The 22,346-nt window shown below is 46.0% G+C and overlaps 1 protein-coding gene across 3 annotated transcripts; it reads right to left on the bottom strand.

Annotated features, from left to right (window-relative positions):
- Positions 1–1,017: 1,017 nt before the first annotated feature.
- On the bottom strand, positions 1,018–21,547 carry MEX3B (mex-3 RNA binding family member B). 3 transcript variants are annotated; one of them, XM_065076490.1, is made up of 8 exons: positions 20,513–21,547; positions 15,727–19,571; positions 13,675–15,391; positions 11,654–11,754; positions 8,005–8,127; positions 6,403–6,586; positions 5,948–6,171; positions 1,018–2,688 (listed from the first exon to the last, which is right to left on the bottom strand). In XM_065076490.1, the coding sequence occupies exons 1-2, from the start codon at positions 20,775–20,777 to the stop codon at positions 18,160–18,162; spliced, it is 1,677 nt and encodes a 558-aa protein (XP_064932562.1). In that variant the 5' UTR covers positions 20,778–21,547; the 3' UTR covers positions 1,018–2,688; positions 5,948–6,171; positions 6,403–6,586; positions 8,005–8,127; positions 11,654–11,754; positions 13,675–15,391; positions 15,727–18,159. The 3 variants fall into 3 exon arrangements, with proteins under 3 accessions (XP_064932562.1, XP_064932561.1, XP_064932563.1); XM_065076489.1 differs by having other exon boundaries at positions 5,948–6,586; XM_065076491.1 differs by lacking the exon at positions 20,513–21,547 and adding an exon at positions 19,695–20,506 and having other exon boundaries at positions 5,948–6,586.
- Positions 21,548–22,346: the final 799 nt, after the last annotated feature.

Below are 22,346 nucleotides of genomic sequence, written 5' to 3'. Positions count from 1 at the left end.
AGCAGATCTGCCGCAGTCCCGTTAAGTGCCTGCTCCAGGAACCATGCTTTTACTGGCTTTACAGTTTCATTTTTCTCATGTGGTTATGCACAGTGTAAATTGTGCCATGGCCAAGCGAGCTCCCAGATCAGTCAGCTTATCTGGGAAGAACAGAAAGAAATGCCAAAAGCTGAACCATCTGGAAAGCCCCCGCCAAGAGCCAGGTTTGGCTCACAGAAGGTATAACAGGGTCAGGCTCTTTCCTGGCACCGTTCGCAGTTAACTGAGGGATTTTAAAGGAAAGGTGGTTTCTAGAGAGCCAGTGTGGGCAGCAAGGTCAGAAAGCTCCCAGTGGGGAAACCAGAGCAAGGAGGTTTGCACAGATGCCAGGGCTGTTCCACTTCAACGGGAGGAGGAATGTGCATTCTCCAGAAAGGAAAAGTCACATTTCTCACAAAGAAACTGAAACCACACTTTGGATTCTGATCTCTTACTTGGGCAACTTCCTTTCACTTCAAATAGGGCAGATAATGAGGTTTAAACTTCAGTTTAAAAGCTCATCTGTAGATTAATAGGCAAGCCCAAACTGTTCTTATAGAATAAATTTTCATCCAATATGACTGAAAACTTAACTGAGGTCAAGTAGACTCCCAGAAATGGGCAAAATAGCTCCCCTGGAGCAAGATACTGCTCAACAGATGGATGAAGAAGCTGTTTTCTGTACAACTCAGTTACTGTCACCAGTGGTCACTATAGTCTTTGGGCAGAAAAAGACATTTTTGGAAGCCACTACCAGCCTGTTCTATGAAAACACATGGCTGAGATCTGCTCTACCGATTCCCTACCCTGCAGTTGTTTCTTGTGACATGAAGAAGAGGAAAGCAAGAGAAAGCAGCCACCAAAAGTCCCCCACAACTCTCAGCTAACCAAGAAAAAAGACACCTACAAGCAGTTGCCTTCTTTGCCACAATTTCCCCTTTTCCTCTATATATTTGAAGAAGAGCTGCCATGTGACAAACACACACACACGGGTAATCCTTCCGAGGAGGAACTGTAAGGAGAAATTTATTTTGCAGTCACTGCTTTTTTCTTGGGGGAGAAAAATAATCCAAACCTTGTGTTAAACATCTTTTAACAAAACCGCATATGGAACAGTTTGACCAAAGATGCAGCAACGGAAGGTCATGAAACCACCTGCTCAGAGTTACTCCTGTCAGAAACGAAGCACAAGCAGCGTGGAAAGCGCCTTAGGAGCAATTTGAGACCAGCAGCTTTCCTGGGGACCCCGCCAGCCCCTCGTGCAGCTGAAGGTGATCACAGCAGCTCACACTCCCCTTCGGATCCCGACTGACAGAGCACCGAAGGCAGAAACCACAGAGAAACGTGGCATCAGGGCCACACTTGGACGGGGATTAAAATCCTGAACCAATATCTCTAGCTTCTCTATTTGTTCTAAATTGGTTTTTTGGCAGAAAGGAGACCTAACTCTCCTGACACAAATATTAAAATTGGGGAAAACCAATGAAAATTAATGCTCTATTTTTTTAGAAGTGATGTTTTCTTATTCCACAAAACATGTATTACCCTTTTGTGACAACCAAATTTAAGTGGAGCCATTTATTGTAAGGAAATTAGCCTCTCTACCCCTTTGCTACTTCCCAGTTGAACCCACTTAAGGATAATTCTGGATTAAACACCATTTATCCATCATCTTTACTTCTAAAGACTTTCAATTTTTGAGAGAAAGAAGAATAACACACCGGGCTCAGTGTTCCCACACGGGGTATCCATTCCCTTGGCTCTGGGCATCAGTTTTAGTACAATTCAAAGGATCAGAAATTGGTACCCAGGCACCCTGAAGAGCCAGGGGAGAGGGCAAGTGCCAGCTCATAGTGACAACAGGTAAAAGTCCTTTTTCTCCACTCCCTGTGGGTGTCCAGAGCAAAAGTTTTGTTCACATCCAGCCAAGGAAATGCTCTGCTCAAAGAGCACATTCCCTTACACTACTAAGTTACTATAGTGCCTACCATGCTCCTTTTCAGCTCTCCGAGCTGCAGACACAGCAGACCTATGCAAAATGTATAGTTCCCAGTATAGCTGTTCAGGCAGAAAATGTTCAGCTGTTCTCATACATCTTTCAGCAATCCATTTTGTTAAAGGGAGAAATCATATCATACTAAGTTAAACTGATACCATGAGAAACACGTCATTAATCTGATTTCTTTAACAGCTTCCGCTAGTCAGAACTGAAAAAACAATCTGTGTTAAGGTAAAATTAAATGATGGTAAGACACGAGCCAGCCTCGGACACCTGTTTACAGCAATTGCTGTAGCTACATTAGCAGAAAAACTTGCTGGTTGGCAGCAAAATTGTTACTTGCTCACAGAGAGAGAAAAAGCCCCTCTAGCCCAAACTACTAGAGTCTTCTTGATTTTAAGAAACCCCTTCAATCCCAGCAGAAATTGAAATTATGAGACAGCTTTTCTAATTGATGCTACAAATCCACAAAATCAAGACTCTCCCAGCTTTTCCCAGCCAGTTGCTGGGATGCAGAACAGGAACCACGCAGGCTGGTAACGATGCTGCTTTCAGCAAACAGCAACTGGAGACTCCCTTGGCCATCTTCACCATCTCAACTATGCCTGGTACTGGTTCCAGTCTTGAAGTGAGAGGCCAGCTGCAGTCAGACAAGTACCATGGACCAGGCCCTAGAAAGACATCATTCAAGTGAAAGCAAATTACATTAATGAAACCAAAGAAGAGTCATACCCCGGCCCTATACGATATATGCCTGTCTGTTCCCACCTGGCCCCTGTCCACGAATGTGTGCGTGACCATCAGTTTCCCATTTGCATTTGATTTATGTGGGACATTCAGTTGTCTCGTTACCATGTGTATGTTGCCAGATTAATTACTAGTGGGACAAATCCAGCTAAAACATATAGGAGCAGTGTGCAGAAAAGGACAGCATGAACACGTCAGGTGGAGAAAGGAGGTGGGGAGAAGGAGAAGCCCCTTTCAGAGCCAGAAGTTTCCAGGAGGAGCCATGGGGGCAGGCAGAGCTGGTAGGACAAAGCCTTTAATGCCCATTTGGAATTCACCAGAGATTTTAACAGTTAGCTCCAGGGAATGCAACCAGCTTTAACCCAGATATTAACCTACCATTTCAGGTGCGCTCATTCTTCTCTAGCTTGTGTACTGGAAACATCTGCAGGTATCTTTTTGGAATTAACTTGCATACAGTTATGTAAAAAAACCCAACCCCAAACCAAATGCTTCCCTACGGTTAAGTTGCAAGCACAATTTGAGGCTTTCCACACAAAGCCAAAACCAGGCCACACCCCAGACATGCATTTAGGGCACCCGCCAGGTTGCCCCTCGGTGTGCTGAGCCCCCACTCTGCTCACGCTGGGGTCACCAGGTACTGACACCTTGGAAAACTGAACCACAGGCAGCTGTGCTGGCAACCTGAAGATAAATCTGCTTCTATGGTATTACACAACATTGTGACCACTGAATGGGAGTCACTGGGCTAATGCAAATTCACTTCATCTTTGCAGACTTGTTTTGAATTTTTTAATGGGGTGACTCTGTACTGGAAGTCTTCACACCAGATCAGCTGCTAACCTTGTCTGGCTCGCTGTCAGGCACCCTCCCACAGCAAGCACAAAGCTAACCTGAAAACATAAAGCTGCATGAACTTTGCATCATTCATCCTGGATAATTTGACAGAAGTGTAAGGGTGCTGTGCCTCTTGATTCAGATCAAATTTATTTTATCAGGTGATAACCCGCATCGTGAACAGCCCCTTACTAATGATCATGACACCTGTGAAAATGTACCTGTGCCGTGTGCCAGTGTTGCCCCACATCGATTTTCTTAAAAATCTAAGGAACTGCCTGTTAAAGAGTGGAAATTGCCTGCTTTTGTGCCACCTGAAACACCGATTGATCTGATGAGGAATTTCCCCTTAACTTCCATTAATGAAGCAGCTTTTAGAGGGCAGTGCTAGTGGTTCTCAATGCAGTCACAACACTGCTCTGACTTCTCCATGACAGGCCCTTTCTCTGCCTCTACCTGACATTTGGCTTTCCCCTCCATGCTGCTTTCCCAGCACACCTTCATTTTCCTCTGTTTTGCTATGTCTGTGACATTTGTGCTTCTAAAGCAAGCCTCCCTCTTTCCCATTTGCATGCGGAAGATCAACTCCAGTCTGGTTCGTACTAGTAGGTTTTCCCTCAAAATTAAACTAATTGAATTTAGAAGGTTTAGCAGCACCTGTCTAGAGAGGCACCAGCAGGTGAGCTGGGTGATTGCAAATGCTCATTTCCCTGAAATAAACCACATCTCCCTGTGTGACTGGAACATCTGGATTCAAAACTTTTATTCCACCTAGTTACCTTTCCTGCCTATCGCTTCTCACTTTGTGTGTGCAAGTGCTCGACACACTCAGGTAGCTGCTTGTCTTGAGATAAGCCCATGCTTATCTGTGGTTTGGCCTTTTCTCTCTGGTGCTGTTCACTGTTTCCCATTGAAATCTCCAAGCCTGGCTCTCTTTCAGCTCCATTCCCTAAACAGAACATTTTAAAAGGCTGTGTAGTGGGCTGCAGCTCAGAGCCCACTCTTTAGGTCATCTCCACCTTGCTCTGTCAAGGTTAGCACCAAAACCTTGCACAAACACGCAATCTGAAGCAAAATTGCTACATCGCATCACCCCTTCGCCCCTGGGCATCCCTACTGAGAGGCAGCTTTTTCCAAAGGTCCATCCCAGAACACAACCCAAGTCATGTTCATTCTCCCTTCCCTAGGAGAGGTCTGCAAGTGCATCGTCTGCTCCTGGACCAAGGGCAGAGATAGCACATCCATCACCCTCTTGCCAGAAGACAGCTGAAGTGGCCATGTAAAATGAAAGCCCCTGCAACACAAGCCAGAGGTCTAGGATAGCACTGGAGGGGTCATTCGCAGACCCCAGAGCACACTCCTCTCTTTTGGCTTTGCCTCTTCCATTCACAGGGCGCTCTCAGCTACGGGAGCATGGAACAGAGTAGCCAGACTGCTCCAGCTATATGGGGCCAAAAGGACCTATTGTATCATCTTATCGTTATTTCTTTCCAAAATCATTTAAGATGATCAGAAGTAATAAAAGCAAAATATAAGGCAGGTATATAAATGCAAAAATTGAAAGTGGACTATTTTTTTGGTAAACATTCCCAGAACAATGAGAAAAAGTCAGGTTATTCAGTCAGGTCTGTAAATGGAAACATTTTGTTGTATTTTGGTGAGTCAATAAGGCAAAAAGAAAAGGCCTAGAGCCTTCAATGTTAGCAGTTTTTATTTAGAAAAGCAAAAAAAACAAAAATCCAGAAAAATAATTTGTATAGATTAACAGGTCAGAAACACTGGTTTCCAGGGGTGAGTCCTATACCAACACCATGGGTTTTCATACTGATATGAGAGAAAAAAAGGAGCAAGGCAACATGAAAAAAACATGACTGATCCTTCCCAAGTCCAAATCTCTACCTAAAGATAGTGAAGAGGAAATGAATAAATAACTAAGCTTTTAATAAGTGCATCAGTGCAGGAGAGACCTGACAGGGTCTGATGCAAAGAGGAGACGCTGTGAGACAGCCTGGCTTCTGCCCCAGAACCAAAAAATCCAGTAACACATTGAAATGAAAACTTATTCCACCAGCAAGACCAAAGCCAGACTCCAACTGCCTGTATAAAAGGAGCAAAAAGAGGGGGTGAGGGGAAGCAAGAGATAAAAAGACTGTAAATAGTGGTGTATCACACTGGAGAGAAATGGAAAAGAATCTGGAGGAGCGTCTTCAAAGGGCACAAATCCCCTTTATCTTCCAGTTAATGATATCATACACGGATAACTTGAATAGCCTTCACAACAGGAAAAGCATGTTTCTGACTGGAAACAACACACGTTCCCTGGGTTATCAGCCACACGGAACATACCTGCTCCGTAAAGCCTTATGTGTGTGATCACACAGGCAAAGAAACACCTAGTTGCCGTCCATTGCAGGATCCACTGAGGTCAGAAAGAAAGCGCATGTTGACTCAGGTAGCTTGAGATTCACCAGGACTTTAGAAATTCTGACTGCTTTCGATGCATCAGAGCAAATCCTCGCTGACACTCTGTACAATTCATCTCGGGCAGCTTGTCTGTAAACTGCCACGACCTGGGAGGTGAAAGGTAGGAGAGAGGTTGGATTAAAAAAAATACAGGAGCTTTCTACATGACTCACTGTTAAATAAGTGTTACCTGTGAAAACACACACACGCACAAAAATAAATTAGAGTTTTGCAATTACCAGCTGATAGTAATGGTAATCCAACACAACAGTAGGTCTAGAAAAGTCAACATATAGAGTCACTGGTAAACAGCATTGAAAATAGTCAAGTTACTCAACTTTTCAATAACCCAGCATGTAAGATATACTCATCTCAAATTGTCACGCAGTTTTCCAGACACATAGAAGAGCATCTCTGGTACAGCACAGATGTTGGTATGCAGTACGTGTTGTTGACATCAGGAAAGTAATCCCAGAGTGATTGGTACGTCTCTTAATACAATGCCGTGTAGCTATTCAGCTCCTGGAATTCAGTTTTATGCAATTCAATCAGCATTAACAAGAAGAAATAGCAACACATTAAGCAAAATTCTGAGAGATCAACAAATCAAAATGCTTTTTCACTGCAGCCACCATCAGCCTAGCTGTTGCACATTTCTTACTAGCCCTGTTTTTCTGTCCCAGTATGGAGAAATTATTGTTGAACACTAAGGATTAACCATGCCTGCTAATTCCACAGCATCTAAAATAACAAGATGCTTCACATTTCTATTATGCTCTCCAAATGAGAATTTTAAGCATATTTTAATGGAAGTTAACTTATCTTCACAGCACCCTAATACAAGCAGCAAAGACTATTTCCCTGTTTAATAACTGAGAGGAGAAATCCAGTGATTTACTCACATCAGAAGGCACAGCTGCAAGTTCAACTCTGACTTTCTTGGGTATGTCCCACAAGACCATAGCAAGTGTTTTTGCTCAGTATGATATTCTCAGAAATACTTGCAAGCGCCCCAAGGATAATTTTTAGGCTTAGTTACCCCAGTGATTCATTAAAGCAGTTCGAGCTGTCTGCTGCTCCAAGAAGGGCTGACCCATCTGTCAGGAGCGGACATACGAGTGTCCTTTACCACTGTGAAGAAATACCACATATCTTGGTATTTCTGTTTGCTTTACACTATTGAAATAAAAGGCATTCTTGCTGTAGAGAGAGCTGTGGCATGCTTCATCAAAAATCCTATTCAAGCCATAGCGCTAAGCTGGTCAGATTCAGCTTTCATTTACAGCAGCATCAGGAGAGGGATAATTCATATCACTTGTGTGAATTTGCTCTGCTTTCAGAGACACCCCCTCTGTGGAATCAGACTGAACAGGTCTGATTTTCTCTCTAAACATACTGACTTCAGATGCATGCAATTACAGTGATGTCACCAATGTTAACTGTGATTTACACTTCCCTGAAATCAAAATTGGATGCAGTGCACTTATAAGGAGAGAAATTCAACAGTAAAATACAAAGGGTCAACTCTGCTCTTGTAAATCACGGGTGTCACAAATCTCCATTTATCGGTGAAAACCATAATCACCATGCATTTGCAGGTGTTAGCGAGAGGGTTCACCAGTTTTTCTGGTTTCTCATTATTTTACTGCCACCACTTTAATTATTATCTTAGCCTCAGATGTCAAGTTTTCCTGAGCCTCTAGGCCCAGTTTCCTGAAAGAGACAATGAACTCTTACTTACTGTTTATACAATTTTAGCAAATACACTGGCATTCCAATCTACAATGGAACTACCTTCCAGAACCAACACAGGGCTCTCATGGTTACTGGATTTTGATGTTTACAGAAAATTAGAGAGCGAACCCATATTAGCTACACATTTGTGTGCGGATGGAGATCTGTGGTGTGGTTGTGACCCCAGTGCCTAACACAGAGCTCACCTCAAGATCCTGCAGTGGCAGAGAGACATCAGGCTCTGGTGAGTCCCATCAAAGTGTTTCCAGGCTTCTGCAGGCTGAGCAAAGCCTCCTTTTTCCTTCCTCTCTGCTTGTGGATGATCCAGGCTGGAAAGGACAAACCAAGAACAACAAGAAGTTGCAATGACACCTGAAGCTTTATGGGCTGACACAAGTTCCAGGAAAATCAACAGAAGCAAGCCCTGATATGTGAAGCCTTAAGTTTGGTTAAATTTCTTCACGTGAAAAGGGGTTAGAATTTCTTTCTCTCTACAAGTTAAAGGATGCTCACTAATGCAGTTGTTGTTTGCGGGGGGAGAAAGGATTAAACCAGTGTGGCTCACTCAGTCTGAAGAGATAGTTGTGCTATTACTGTAATTAGCATCTGCGTTGTGGAGGAACTGATAACAGCCGGCCAACATCAACCACTGTCAGCTGAAAACTGGCCTCGGCAATTTGGGATTTGGAACTGGAACCTTTTAATTCTGGGAGAAAAAGAGAACAAGGAGCATTTTGGTGGTGTCACCTCTTTTAGCTCTCCACTTAGAAAAGTCACAGCCAGCACCTTAAAAAACACATTTTACCAGCGCTTAGCCTTTAATGTATGCCAGTGTTAGTTGATAGTTTTAAAGAAGGAAAACTTTTAAAAAGGCAATTATGCATGAAGGGAGATGCATGCAAAGAAAGATAATCTTAAACAATACTAAAAATAAATGTAGCTTAAAAAGACCCGTTAAAAAACAGCTGTTGACGTTAGAGATTTAATTAAAACGTAATTAGTTATACATTCTCCTTTGAAATGAACAAGCATATTACAGCCTTCATCTAAAATGAATTGCCTTTTACATTCATACCTTGCTTTTGCCTGTAAAAATGGCAGGTTTTTACAGGAAGTGTAAAGATAGCATGGTTCTACCTAAAATTTTACAGTCAAAGAAAACATAAAGTGATGATTTTTTTTAACCTACTAAAACAAAGCCATATTCATTGTGCTTGCCATGTTCATAAGATACCTCACAAGTGTTCTTAAATGCACAAAATAGAAGAAAGGATGGAGATAAATGGATGAGGGATGGCGCTTGCGATAAATTAGGATTCTGAAATAGGTCACTATAGACCAAATCAATCTGACTCCTTAGTTGTCATTTATGTGAAAGAGAAATACACCATAAACTGCTCACCCTGCATGGATTTATACAGGCAACATGCACCCAAGAGCTTTCCGTGGGACTAACGCTTTATGGAAGCACCATTGACCCTGTTTTCTATGGCAACTACACGGATGTTTCCAATTTCAGCGTGGAACTGCAGCCTCAGTCACAGCCATCAAACTCCACATTAGACATTCATGGAGCATTAGGCATCCCATAGCTGCCAAGGGCCACAATTGAGACATTGTCTGACCCAAAAGTCATATAATTAGGCTTATGGGAACAACACCAGCGGATGGTGCATTGAGCATATCCTAATTTTGGACAGGCCATTCTTTGGCTGTCTGACTACCAGTTAGCTGGGGAAGAAGTGAAGCCTGCTATTATCAACAGGCAACTTTGCTGCTAAGCCAGAGTGATGATGAAAGGGCTGTTTGGCTTGAAAACCACCACCGGGAAAAGGAAGGGCAGCCATATAGCAGAGACGCACTCAGAGACAAACAGGAGAATATACCTTTAATCACTTTTTATTTTTACAGGGTGGGTGACCCTACCCTCTGCAGGCCATCTCTTTAGCTGGAGTTACAGCGTTTTGCTACACCGGCTCAGTAATGGCCCAGCATCCATCTAACAGCCGGCAGGATGAACTCAGAGCTGGTGGCAGGGAGAGAAGCGTGAAATTCCTCTCATTAGCAGCGCTGCACGTTTATGCACAAACTCTCTCCTTAAAAGCCTGACCTCCTGCACAGCCAAGAGAGAGCTTTCCAAGAACCATGTGACTCCAAAGACTGAGGACATTTTCTGCTGGAGTGGGTTTTTAATTCAAATTAGTCATAGAAAGTTACATTTTTGTGGCCTGAAAACATCTTCATCTGCGTCAAACACAAAGCAGTTTCATAATTGCATGTGATTGACTTTTTTTTAAAGAAGTGACATAAGGCTAAAGAAATATGTTTGTGAAGCTTTAAACTTCCCTCCTGCACTTGTGCAACAGTTGCAAATAATTCCAAAAAATATCTTGTGACTTACATTTCCAGCAACAGAAAGTGTATTGAGTCATTTAGAACGTGATTGGCCTCTGGAAAGTGATACACACAGCAACTACCTTCACCTTATTGTCAACTGTGTATTGAACATTATGAAAAATTAGGTACATGTTTCATAGATTTTATTACAGCAAGACTCAGACAAATTCCACTGTTTCCAGCTATTCTTGCTATTTTAAAAGATGTGGTCTAAGACCTGCACGGCTGTAGTCATATCATTATGCAAACAGTATCCCAGCCATCAGTAGTAAGAATAGATCTAACTACCTGTATTAAGTACGAACAATTTCCCAACATCAGATCACTTCTGGTGCTTCATGATGTGAGACCCCCCTCCTCCCAACCCCCTTCACGCAGGACAAGTTCTGTTCGGCAACACTTGCTACGTGCACAGGGATTACGAGGTCGGTGCTGTATGCTTCTTTATAACACTAACATTCTCATCGCCATTAAAAATGAGCTTTGCATTTTAACGTGTTAGTGATGTTACACCTGCGGAGGCAAGAAAATTGCTACCTGTCCTGGTTTTGTTAAAAACCAAGTTTCTCTTTTAGTGAATTTTGCCTGTCAGCTAAAGCTTCAAACTAGCTGCATTTTCCTGGAGAACCAGATACATGTTTTGGTAAACAGAGCAATGGAATGTGAAGTTATTGATAAGCACGGATGGACATATCATGAGAGGGGCAACGAGAAACAGGTGGCCAAGAAACTGACCAACTGTGTATAACATCCCATTCACGTGAATACTTCATATAAAAGTGGGAGGTCATGAGGATCTCATCCCTCTTCTTCTTTCCCTTTTCCTTATGGCCGGCATTAGGAGACGACCTTGCTAGTCGTCCCTGTGAACTGAGGCCGGTGACAGACTGAATCCGGCTCCGGTTGGCTGCAGAGTCCAGTCCAGGACTTTGGGTGCCGGCTCTGCAGTTGCTGAGACTGTCAAGATGGGTTTTGTATATTTTGTATTATTTTCTCTATTCTTATTAGTAGCATTAGTAAAACATTGTTAATTTTTCCAACTCTCTTCTCTCTGTCCTTCTTTTCTTCCCAATCGCCTGTATTGTTAACAATACATCCGCCAGGGTTTTATTGTCACCCCGCAATCTAAACCCTTAACACTACCCAAAGTTGCTCTTCTATATCCACAATGAAGCCTACCAGGCCTATACGTGTAATGCTGGGATGGCATCTTTCTCCTCAGTCGAGCACATCACACCTGGAAGTGCCAGGGGAGGGAGGGAGATTCTTACACTCACTGCATGAAGTTGTTCAAATAACACGTAAAAACAGAAATCTGAAAAGAAAAAACCCAGACCCCACAGATTTCACATATAATCCAGTTCTGTGTTTGTTTGCTCTAAACCAATATGATTAACACATGCTGGCTACTGTGAACTGATTAATTAGGAAGTATCAGTAATAATATTTTGTACTTACATCAGGACTTCCACCTCAGGATACTTCAAGAATGTCAATTAATTAATCTTCACTTTACTGCCTGTAAGTAGGTGTCATTAGATCATTCACAGATGGAAATCCTGAAGCATATAAAAGGTGAAATTAATTAGCCAAGATGATACAATGACTCAGTAGCAGAACTAAAGATCCTGAAAAACAATCCTTTTCTCTAAATCTTAAGTGGCATGATTTACTTGCCCTTTGCACTTAAATTGTGGAAATAATTTCCAAATGTGGAACAGAAACTTTTGTGGCTCTATCAAAACCACTATTTATAGGTCACGCTCTTGTTGAAATCTTCTTTTGATTAAAATAGCTTCCGATGTTTAGTACACCCATGAAAATACAAAGAACAACAAAATTAAATAAAACCTGCCACTAGATCTATAATGAACTGGAGCATCGCTACTGTTTTCTCAGATCTAAATTAACACTCTTTTGTAGAGGGTAAAAGTGAATAAAACATAAAGACAAAGGACAAAATAAGAGATGACAGACTATTCACCCATTCATGGCAGCCACATTTACAAGGCAATTGCCATTCATACTAATGTAAAGTGGGCCACAATTCTACCAGGTATGAAAGGCAGAAGAGCCCTTATACATAAGAGGAAAAAGCACTTTACTGTGTTTTATCTCCATCACAAGTGGAAAACCAGTAATGAGGAACATCAAAAAACGCTTTTTTGTTCTCCATTTAAAACTAATAAGGCACTTCTCTTGGTGCAGTCTTATCAAAGGCTATAAATTTCTTGAGACAGCTAATCAATCACGTTCATAGTGGTAAAGGTATAAGATGCATTTAGTATGAATGTATTTAACTGACTGGGGTTTTTTTTCACCAATAATCTTCTTACCACTGGAAAGCTGTAAATTGCTACAAAAGGTATAGCAAAAACTTCCCAAAAACCAACAAACCCATATTAGGGAGAACCATTATCTGTGTGCCTTAGATAAGATTTTATATGCAAACAAACTGTATTTGTCAGAGTTTAATTTATGGGGAGCATTAAATCCTGATCAAGGGGGACTTCTGGTATTGGTTTCATGGAGCCCAACGCTCAGAAAAACGCAGCCCAGGAAGGACATGGGTGGTTTCTGTTGTCACGGCCCCACCTGATATTCCTTAAAACAACAAATTCAGCATCATACAATAGAGATGATTTACCAAGACTGCACAAAGCTTAAAAGATCTGGGCTATATGGTACTTATGATATTGTACATATACGCATGCATATGTCTGGGGCACAGTCAGAGTTGCACATATGATACGCATACAGATAACATTAATGAATAATCCGTATACCAAATGCTTAAATGTTTTTGATACAGCTCCATCACTATATAAGCTCCATCACTATATAAGCTCCATCATGATACAAGCTAATTCAGTAAAACTAAGCCAGAATAAGCTTTTTACTTTTTAATCAAAGTTAGAAATTAGATGAGATGTAATTATTTTACATATCCAACTGTGAAAGCCTCATTAAAATTCTTAATATTAAGTAATAAAACTACATATTTTTTTTCTAGTATTACCGCGAGTTTCTATTAACATTAATGCACTGAAAAAAAAAAAGGAAATATTTTCTAATCCATGTTTTTCTAGAGGATTTTAAGCAGTCACCCATGCACACAAATGTTTATTGAATATATGGTCATATATATGTCTATATAACATTTTCAGAAAAGAAAGCAAGAAAACACAGTGGTTATGAGTGTTTGCCCACATCTGTCACCACTGGATAGAGCACTATCCACCTGCAGAGTCAGGCCCTTTGGCATTTCCCAGGTAAACTACCATAAAAAGGTAAACCAGAAACTCAAATGATTATACAGACTGAAGCAACCCTTAACTACCTTGGATTTAAAATAGTCTTTGTTCTCTAATCAAATCATCCTACTAGAGAGACAACAAGGTACAGGGCACACAAATAAGCAGAGGCAGGGTGAATAATTACTTTTAGCTATTTCTAGATCAATTAAATGCAATACTCACCAGCACGCTCTTCCAGAGGCAGAATTCCCATTCACTTCAGTGACAGCCAAGCATAATTTAAACTTCCAAAATGACAAGACAAGGAGAATGGAGAAAAAAAGAGGGGTGAGGGGGTCAGCAGAGAGGAGTGAGAAACATCAAACAAAAAGCCATCTAATTTAAATACGTTACTGTACTCCATTTTTACCACTAAATTTAAAGTTTGCTTTTAAGGCTTGTTTCAATCAATTTGCAGGGAAAAAAAATCTAGAGAGTAAATTTAGATTAAATTGATCATTATAATTTATTTGGCAACACAATAATATAGTGGAAAGACCTTTTTCCCAGTAAAGAGCTCAGGCTTTGATGTCTAATTGTTATGCAAATGCTGTGGAGTACAAGATATGGACAGAGGAATAATTAAGCTCAGGACTCTGTATATAATAATTCTTACAAATGTAAATGTACCCTTTTTTGAGATAATTATGTGTATACTTACTGGGAACCATACACATACATTAGCAAAGACAGGAAAACGCCCCAAAGGTGCAGGTCCTCGCTGATCCCTCCAAGCAATGTGTTGGGACGGGGACAGAGCCGGGGGCACCTGCACCCCCAAGCAGCTACAGACATTGCAGAGGAGCCTCCCGTGGCAAAGACCCCCACGTACAGTTCTCGTCACCGACACATAAACACTTGAAAAACAAAGTGATCTTTGTTCCGGAAGATAAACATTGACCATTTACATCTATATATTTCAAAGCACTCAATTAGAAACTGAACTTTGCCCCTTTCTCAGGCTTTGAAATATTCCTGCACCAAACACGGGCCTTTATTCTTCTTTTGCGCGGGTATCCCTCTCCTACTCCCGCACACCATATGGCCCCCGACCCTGGGACAAATTTGGTGCTGATTTATGGCCTCTGCAGTCCAAGGGACTGACCTACGGCATAAATCCGGGGGGCAGTGCACATGTGCAGCCCGCACGTTCCTCCCCACGCTGTCTCTGCTCACGTGCCCCCATCTCCACCAGCCAAAGACAAGGGACCTTACACCCCACCAGCAAAAGCAGGTTTGGGTTTGGGCACATCACCGCAACCCAGCAAGCAAGGAGATGTAACGCAACAGACACCGCATATGCCAGGACACCTCCGGAATACCCCCCAGTGCTGGGGGACACAATGATGGCTGGAGGGACCAGGCAAGGGAGGTGCCTCAGGTGGCCGCTGCTGACCTCGCCGGCGTGTGGCAAAGGGCTGGCTCTGCCACCACCAACACGCATGCACATTTGGAAGACAGGACAAAAGGGGCTTGCTGGACCATCAGATGCCAAAGCAAAAGGAATTCAGACCAGTCCCTCTGTGGCTGAAATAATTCCTAAAGAGGAACGAACACCATCAGTATCTCAAGGCACTGCAGCCCATCTTCTCACCTCCAAAACAACACACACATGGAGGGTGCACGGAGGGGTGAAACAGCATACAGAGGCCAAAAAGGCACCCGGGGCCGCAGACGAAGAGGGGATTGCCTTTGTTTCAGCCACCGTTTGGTGAAGAAAATAGCAAGTGAAGTCCTGCAAGCCGAACACGGACAATGAGGAGGTTACGTTGAAGAAGGGACTCGCCGGCCGAGCTGAGCAATGCCCCGCTGACCGCCCAGGTCGGGGTGTTTGTGGAGCTGCTGCACAAGCGCTGCTGGTTGGAGGCACCACGGCTGCTCACAGCCTTCCACACCACTGCTGCCAACACCACGGACACACACGGCATTGCACGTCAAGGGGAAAAAGAAAAAAAAAGAGAATTAAGTTTACACTTTTTGTTCATGCTATTTACCTTTTGGTTTCACTAAGCTTGGGTAATTAAGCAAAAAGTGATCAAATTCACTTTTTTATTTATAGTGATTTTCACAGCTTTTCCCAGACACCAGCCCAGGATGTTTACACTGAAACAAGAAATTGATTGACGCATTTTGAGTACAATTCCTAAACATCTATCATTAAGAAAATATACATGTGGACTTAAACTTCCTCATCCCAACCCATTTTGCCACGTTGTTTTTTTTCGAGGTACATACCACTTCTGTATTTAAACCCATCTTCTCTATTACTGTGTAAGATTCTTTTCCACAGCACTGGGTTGGTTTATTTTTCCACCACTCAAAACGACAAGCTTCCTGACACAAATGCAACACTCAGTGAGGGATTTAAACTCCATAAATCAGATGATACCACAATCACAGTTCAATGAAAGAAGCAAAAATCAAATCAAACAAAGAGATCCCATCATCCCCTGCCGCATCCTCCCTCCTCCCCTTCCCACCCACCCAGCAGCTCCGGAGTCCATAAAGGAGATCCGAGCAGAGCGGCTCTGGCACACGCTGCTAAGCATAAAGTCAAACGTATGAAATACGCTACACAGTTTGGGTTTGTTTTGTTGTTTTCACTACCCCGCTGCAAAGTGCTCCGGCACCCTCAAACCCAAACACTTCCAGCGATCCGCAGCTACCCTCTGAAAGCTGCTCTAACACGCTTTATCCAGCAAGTTCATTCAAACACGTTGGCTACAATCAGCAACAAAAATATTGCAGGGTTTGCCTGGTGGGTTCGTAGGCTCGTTAGTCAGAAAACGCCTGCGCTTCCTTCGCCCCAACACCACTGCGGGCAGCATCAAAAGCAAACAAACTTTACACGGCAATAAATTTTTTATTCAAATAAGCTTGTCAACACCAATTACCAGAACCACAACTGCCAAATACCAAGAAGCACTTTCGGGAGCTGGGGAAGGATACTGAGGCCCTTGTTCCGCTGCAGAAAACACGGGAGTTTGGGCCGCGGCTCTGAGGTCCCTGGGCAGGGCAGAGCCGGGACCCGCAGGCTCAGCCTGCAGCGCGTCCCAACAAAGGAGCCTCCCCGCCATCACATACGCTCCATTTGCTAAAAGTGACAATTCCTACGAAACAGAGTATTGTCCATGACTAAAAATTCTGAAAAAACAAGTATTTTTAGACGTGCAATAATCCCAGCAACGTGCCACATATTTTAAAAAAACGCATCTTTTTTTTTTCTTTAAAAACATATTATACGGTATGATCACTGGCAGGATTATTCTGGAAGCCTTCACAAGCTAAAGAATTCCAGCAATATTAACATTACACAGTTTAAACTCCCAACATGTTTCAGTGCTACAAGAGAGCAACAAAATTCCAAAAGACACTCTCAGCACATCAAATCAAATCACCACACAGAGCACCTTCTTTTTTTCTGTAATATTTTATTTTATTTATATAGAAATACTTAAAAAAACATGAAGTAGCACCATTACTTAAGTTTTACTTTTATTATGTAGAACTTTAAATGTCAGAAAAATAAAACTCTTGATACAATTTCAAATCTTGTCTCAGCAAATATAATATTAGTATTTGACCATGAGGTTAAAGGCCCTTTATCATAAAATAAAATATACTTTGTTTTTAAACTTTGCTCAGTAAAGTACATTTAAGCTCAAGTAACGTCACCTACATATACATAAACAAGTGGTAAACAAATGTATTAAAATAGAAATACTAAAACTATAGTGGTGCAACAGAATTTTGTAATTTCCACTGAATTCTATTTATACAAATGTTAGAAAGCTTCAACAGTTCCTTTTGACATATGTTTATACATTTCCATTTTTGTAATAATATAGAATAAAATATGCTTTATATCACTGAATAGAAAATATGCTGGGTGAAGCAGATTTAAAAGATTTTTTTCTGAACCTATAAAATCTCCATCCCAACAGAATACTGTTCAAAGCATTACACATTTTATGGTTTGTAATTCCGTTCACAACTGTGTGATATTAAAATAATACAGTGTTCTTTGCCATAAGGCCATACTAAAATAAAAAAGATTTAACCCAGCTACAAAAAGTTCACTGAACTTAAATTAAAATACTTGTAAACATCTTTGCAATATGAAATATAATTTTTCAAGTCAAAAAAGAATAAAATACTTCAATCTGTATTAATGCAATTTATCTTTAAAACCTTTAAACGTTTTTAATATATATAAGAGATATGTTACAGGTTTTTTTTCTTTTTTTTAAACTTTGATAAAGCTGCAGTATCGTGGTTTTTCACAGGAACTTCTTGCCCTTTCAAGAACATTCAGAAAAGTATCCACCCATAGATTTAATTATTTCATATTAAGCATCCTAGGAACTACCAGCACGTTCTACTAACAGTCCACACACCATTGTCATCATCAGAAGCATCTTCTACTTTCTTTTTTTGTTTGTTTGTTTTTTTTTTTAAAAAAGGGGGGAGTTTTGGAAGCTTCGTATGAAAGTACAGTGTAAAAACTAGCCTAGCACTAGAATGGAGTCGCCCGTTACTATGTATAGCATGCACCCGCTCTCACCACCACCCCCCAGCCCTCCCGCAGCCCGCACCCCCGGCGGGCCCCGGCCCCGGCCCGGCCCTGCCCCGGCCGCTCCCCCCGGGCCGCCCCCGCGGCGGCGGCTCTCAGGAGAAGATGCGGATGGCCTGGGTGACGGCGCTGTGGCAGACCGGGCACTGCGGCTCCGTCTTCTCGCAGATGCGGTTGGCGCACTCCATGCAGAAGAGGTTGTGGCCGCAGGGCACCAGCGCCGCGATCACCTCGCTCTCGAAGCAGACCGAGCAGTCGCGGCTGCCCTTCCGCCGCACGCCGGACGAGGAGCAGGAGGAGCTGGAAGAAGAGCTGGAGGACGAGGAGGAGGAGGCCGAGGAGTCGGAGGGCAGCCCCGGCAGGTGGGAGCCCAGCCCGTTGGCGTACAGCGGGTAGGAGGCGGCCAGCAGCCGCCCGCCCGGGTCGCTGCGCACCCGCCGCGCCAGCGGGTGCTCGGGCCCCGCCGCGCTGCCGTGCAGGGGCGGGGAGAGCCGCGCCGGGGGCGGAGCGCCGCCGCCCCGCCGGGGGCCGCTCACCAGCAGCGCCAGGTTGGCATTGGCGGGCGCGGCGCCCGGGAAGGCGGCGGCGGGCGAGGCCGCGGGCGAGGGGGGCGCGGCGGGGCCGCGCTCGAACTGCGGCCAGATGAGGGCGGCCCCCGGCGGCGGGGCGGGCGCCAGGTCGAAGCCGGGCGGCGAGTCGAAGGGCAGATCGGAGCAGCAGTCCGGGGAGGAGAGGACGTCGCCGCCGCCCCCTCCGTACACGTAGCCGTTGGCGCTGTTGTTGTTGTTGTTGCCGTTGTGGGTGAAGCTCAGCGCTGGGCTCGGGGGGCTGTAATCGGCCAGGCGGGCACCGCCGCCCCCCCCCGTGCCGCCCCCGAAGTAGGAGTCGGTGGAGGCGCTGCCCAGCGAGCTGGAGCTGTCGTTGCGGTAGTTGCAGAAGGGCTTGCGGCCCGGGGTGGGCGTGATGCTGGGCGGCGTGGGCTTGCTCCAGAGGCTGCCCGTGCCGTTCAGCTCGAAGCCTACATCCGTGCCGTTGGCGTGGAAGTCGTTCTCATCCGTCAGCTCGATGATGCCGCCAGTGCGCATGGCGATGTGCGCCTCGATCTCCTCCCGGGCCCGGTCCACGTTCTCAGGCATGCCCGTCACCTCAAAGACTGGCTCCTTGTCCCGGCTCGGGGTCACGATATAGGTGTGCGTCTGTTGCTGGATGCGCTTGATGGTGGCCCCCTTGGGCCCCACGACCAAGCCCACCACACGATAAGGCACCCGCACCTGGATGGTGGTTTGGCCGGGCAGGTTCGGGGGGCCAGGAACAGTGCCATTCAGGGCCGTGTTCTTGTTCCGCGAGGCTCGGATCATGGAGAAGTGCTCAGCCGCTGAGATGATCTCCCTGCGGGCCATGGCCACATCTTCCTTTCTGCCCGTCACAACAAAGAGCGGCTCCTCCCCACGAACTGGGGTCTTGATGTAGGTGTTGGTCTTTGCCCGCAGAGCTTTGATTTTGCAACCTGGGAACGAGATGTGGGAGATGGAGGGCGAGGAGAAGAAAGGGGAGGTGTGGGGGGGGAAAGAGAACCGGTTACAACCTATTATTTGGGTGCAGCTAGGGAGAGGAGACCAAACACACCCACCTGAAACACATTGCCCACGACCCCAGGTGATCGCTGGCATCTCGTCCATGAGCCCCAGTCACGGTGTAAAGTCATGTCAGCCCACAGCCCTGGCACACACCCAAAGGCATCGCAAGTGGCCACCAACACATCTCCCATGCAAACTGCCCCAAAACTACCAACGTGCAGCTCGCAGGAACAGCACCAAAAAAGAAAACAAAAACAAAAAACAACAAAAAAGGAGCGTGCATAAAACTGCACGACCAGAAAAGAAAAATTAAATGCAAGCAGAGCGAACAATCCAACACACCCGCCAGTCCGCATTCCTGCTCGGCACTTTCCTTTCGGAAAAATAAAATCAGTTTTTAAGAAGGTGAGGAGCAGCTGCTGTACCGAATGAGCCACATTGCCCACTGCGGATGCTTTATTCCAATCCCATTGTTCCACTTCCCCACTCAATTTCTCTTCCTTAAAAATAATCCACGATTTCTAACTTCTGGGGAAAAAAATAATAATAGCACCGAGGCTCCCATTTTCTTCCCGTTCCCTCCTGCAAATCTAACTTTTGCAGCCGGAGGAAAGGAGCAAATTTTATTATTTTCGCGATATTTGTTTTTTTCTTTCCCTCCCGGCAGCTGAAAGTGCATCTCGAAACTGATGCATAACGCTCCTCGGAAACATCACGTCTGCTGCACTTTCTTTGTCTAGGGGAAGCCGGCACCGGCCACCACCGAACAGCTGCAGTTTTCGTGGGAATGGCCAGTGTCGCATCTGAGCCGCCCGCCCGGCAGCGCGGAGGGGAGACCCGCTCCCACACCCCCTCGCATGCAGTCACCCACCTTGTCTCCCCACTATCTCAGCGACATGCTCCGAGCTGGGCACCGGGACGCATTCAGTCATGTTCACGCTCTTTTTCCGAGGCTCGCTGTCGTAAATGGAGCCCGTCTCGTCGTTGTCCAGCCCCAGCAGGGAGAGCTGATCCAGGGCGATCTGAAGGGCTCTTTGGTCATCCAGGGTCTCTCCCCCTCCACCACCACCACCGCCGCCGCCGCCTCCGCCGCCGCTCCCGTTCCTCTCCATGTCTGCAAAAAGCGAGCTGGGCATAGTCCCTGTGTGTGTTGCACCCTCCTCCTGCACTCGGCTCAGTAGTAAAAGATCAGACACAAAGGAAAACCCAAGGCAGATGGCCAGCAGGAGAGAAGAAAAGGGAGGGTGGGCGACTGCTGGAGACCGGGGATTTGTTGCCTTTTGCTTGTATATTTTGTATCTTTTTTGCTTTTTTTTTTCCTCCTCTCAGTGCAATCCGGTTTATAAGATGTTCTCAGGACCCCCCCCCCCCCGCTACTCCCCCCCCCACGAGGTTTTTTTTTTCTTTTTCCTTTTTTTTTTTTTTTTTTGTCGGCTGGGGGTGGGGTGGGGGGGTGGGAAGAGGATAGCGAGAGGAGCTCCGATGGCTTCCCCCCCTCGAGTTCCTCGCCGGCCACAATGCCAAGCGACGGCAGCGTTTCTTTAAGGAGCCCCTCCCAGGCTCCACTCCACTCACTCAGCGTTTTTTTTTCCCTCCTCTCCCCTCCTCTGTCTGAGGCACTGCTGCAGCCAGACGGCTCTGGAGAGGCGGGCAGAGGGAGAGAGGGAGGGACGGGGGGGGCGCGTCGGGCGCCGCAGCGTAAGCGGCGATCGCTGACAGCCCCGCGCCGCCGCCATCGCAGAGCGCGCCCATTGGCCGGGCAAGGCGCGGAGGGGCCGGCGCTGCCCCTCCCGCTCCCCGGCCCGGCTCCGCTCTTTGTTGTCGGGTGCGGAACAACCCCGGACCGCGCTGGCGATTCCCGCGGCCCGGCGTGCGCCTATTGTCCGCGGGCTGCCCGGCTCCTCGCCCTCCGTGTGTTGTCCCCCCCGCCGGCCCCGAACAACACACGGAGGGCGAGGAGCCGGGCAGCGGTTGGGCTTATTTTTTTTATTTTTGGGGTGTGTGCCGAGATGGGCGGTCACCGCGCTCCTTTGTGTGCCGCCTGCCTCTCGCCGGCACCGGAGACCCCACACCCCTCCTGCCAGGCGGCGAGCAGCAATCGCAGCCGCCCCTCAGGGACCCGGCGGCCGCAACCGCCCGGCTCCGGGGCGCGCTCTGCGCTTGCGCGCCTCTCCCCCGCCCTGCGCACTGCGCCTGCGCCGCCCTGAGGGGCGGCTGGGCCCGGGCGGGCTCCCTCAGCGGGGACCAGCGGCGGGAAGGGGGGACCCCTCGGAGGAACGGCGGGAGCCCCCAGCCGCGGCCTCCTGAGAAGCGGGAAGGCAGCGCCTGCGGGCCCGGAGTCCTTCCTGGAGGCCTCACAGCCGAGAGGCCCCGGCGGGCGCGGGCAGAGCCCTGCGAGGGGTAGCGCCCCGGGCTCGGTGCATCCCGGGCGCTGTGGAGGTGATGGCGGTTATTCGAGTGCCACCGTGTCCCGGCCTTGGGCCTCAGGCACCATCCGGCCTGTGTGGGGATGGAGCGGGTGACACCTGTCCGTCTGCAGCTGACTGACAAATAACGTGCTCACCGGCTTCCCTCACCTTGCAACTTCAACGTTTCTGCTTTGTAAGAGTCCGAAATGGGAGAATGCATCACACATAACGGCCAAAACATAATTTCGCAAAAGTCTTACATCCACTTTGCTGAACCAGTCACACCTGCCTCTTGTT

Source organism: Columba livia, chromosome 11 (assembly GCF_036013475.1).
Source record: "Columba livia isolate bColLiv1 breed racing homer chromosome 11, bColLiv1.pat.W.v2, whole genome shotgun sequence".
Lineage (NCBI taxonomy): Eukaryota > Metazoa > Chordata > Aves > Columbiformes > Columbidae > Columba > Columba livia.
This window is presented reverse-complemented; position numbering and strand designations above follow the sequence as displayed.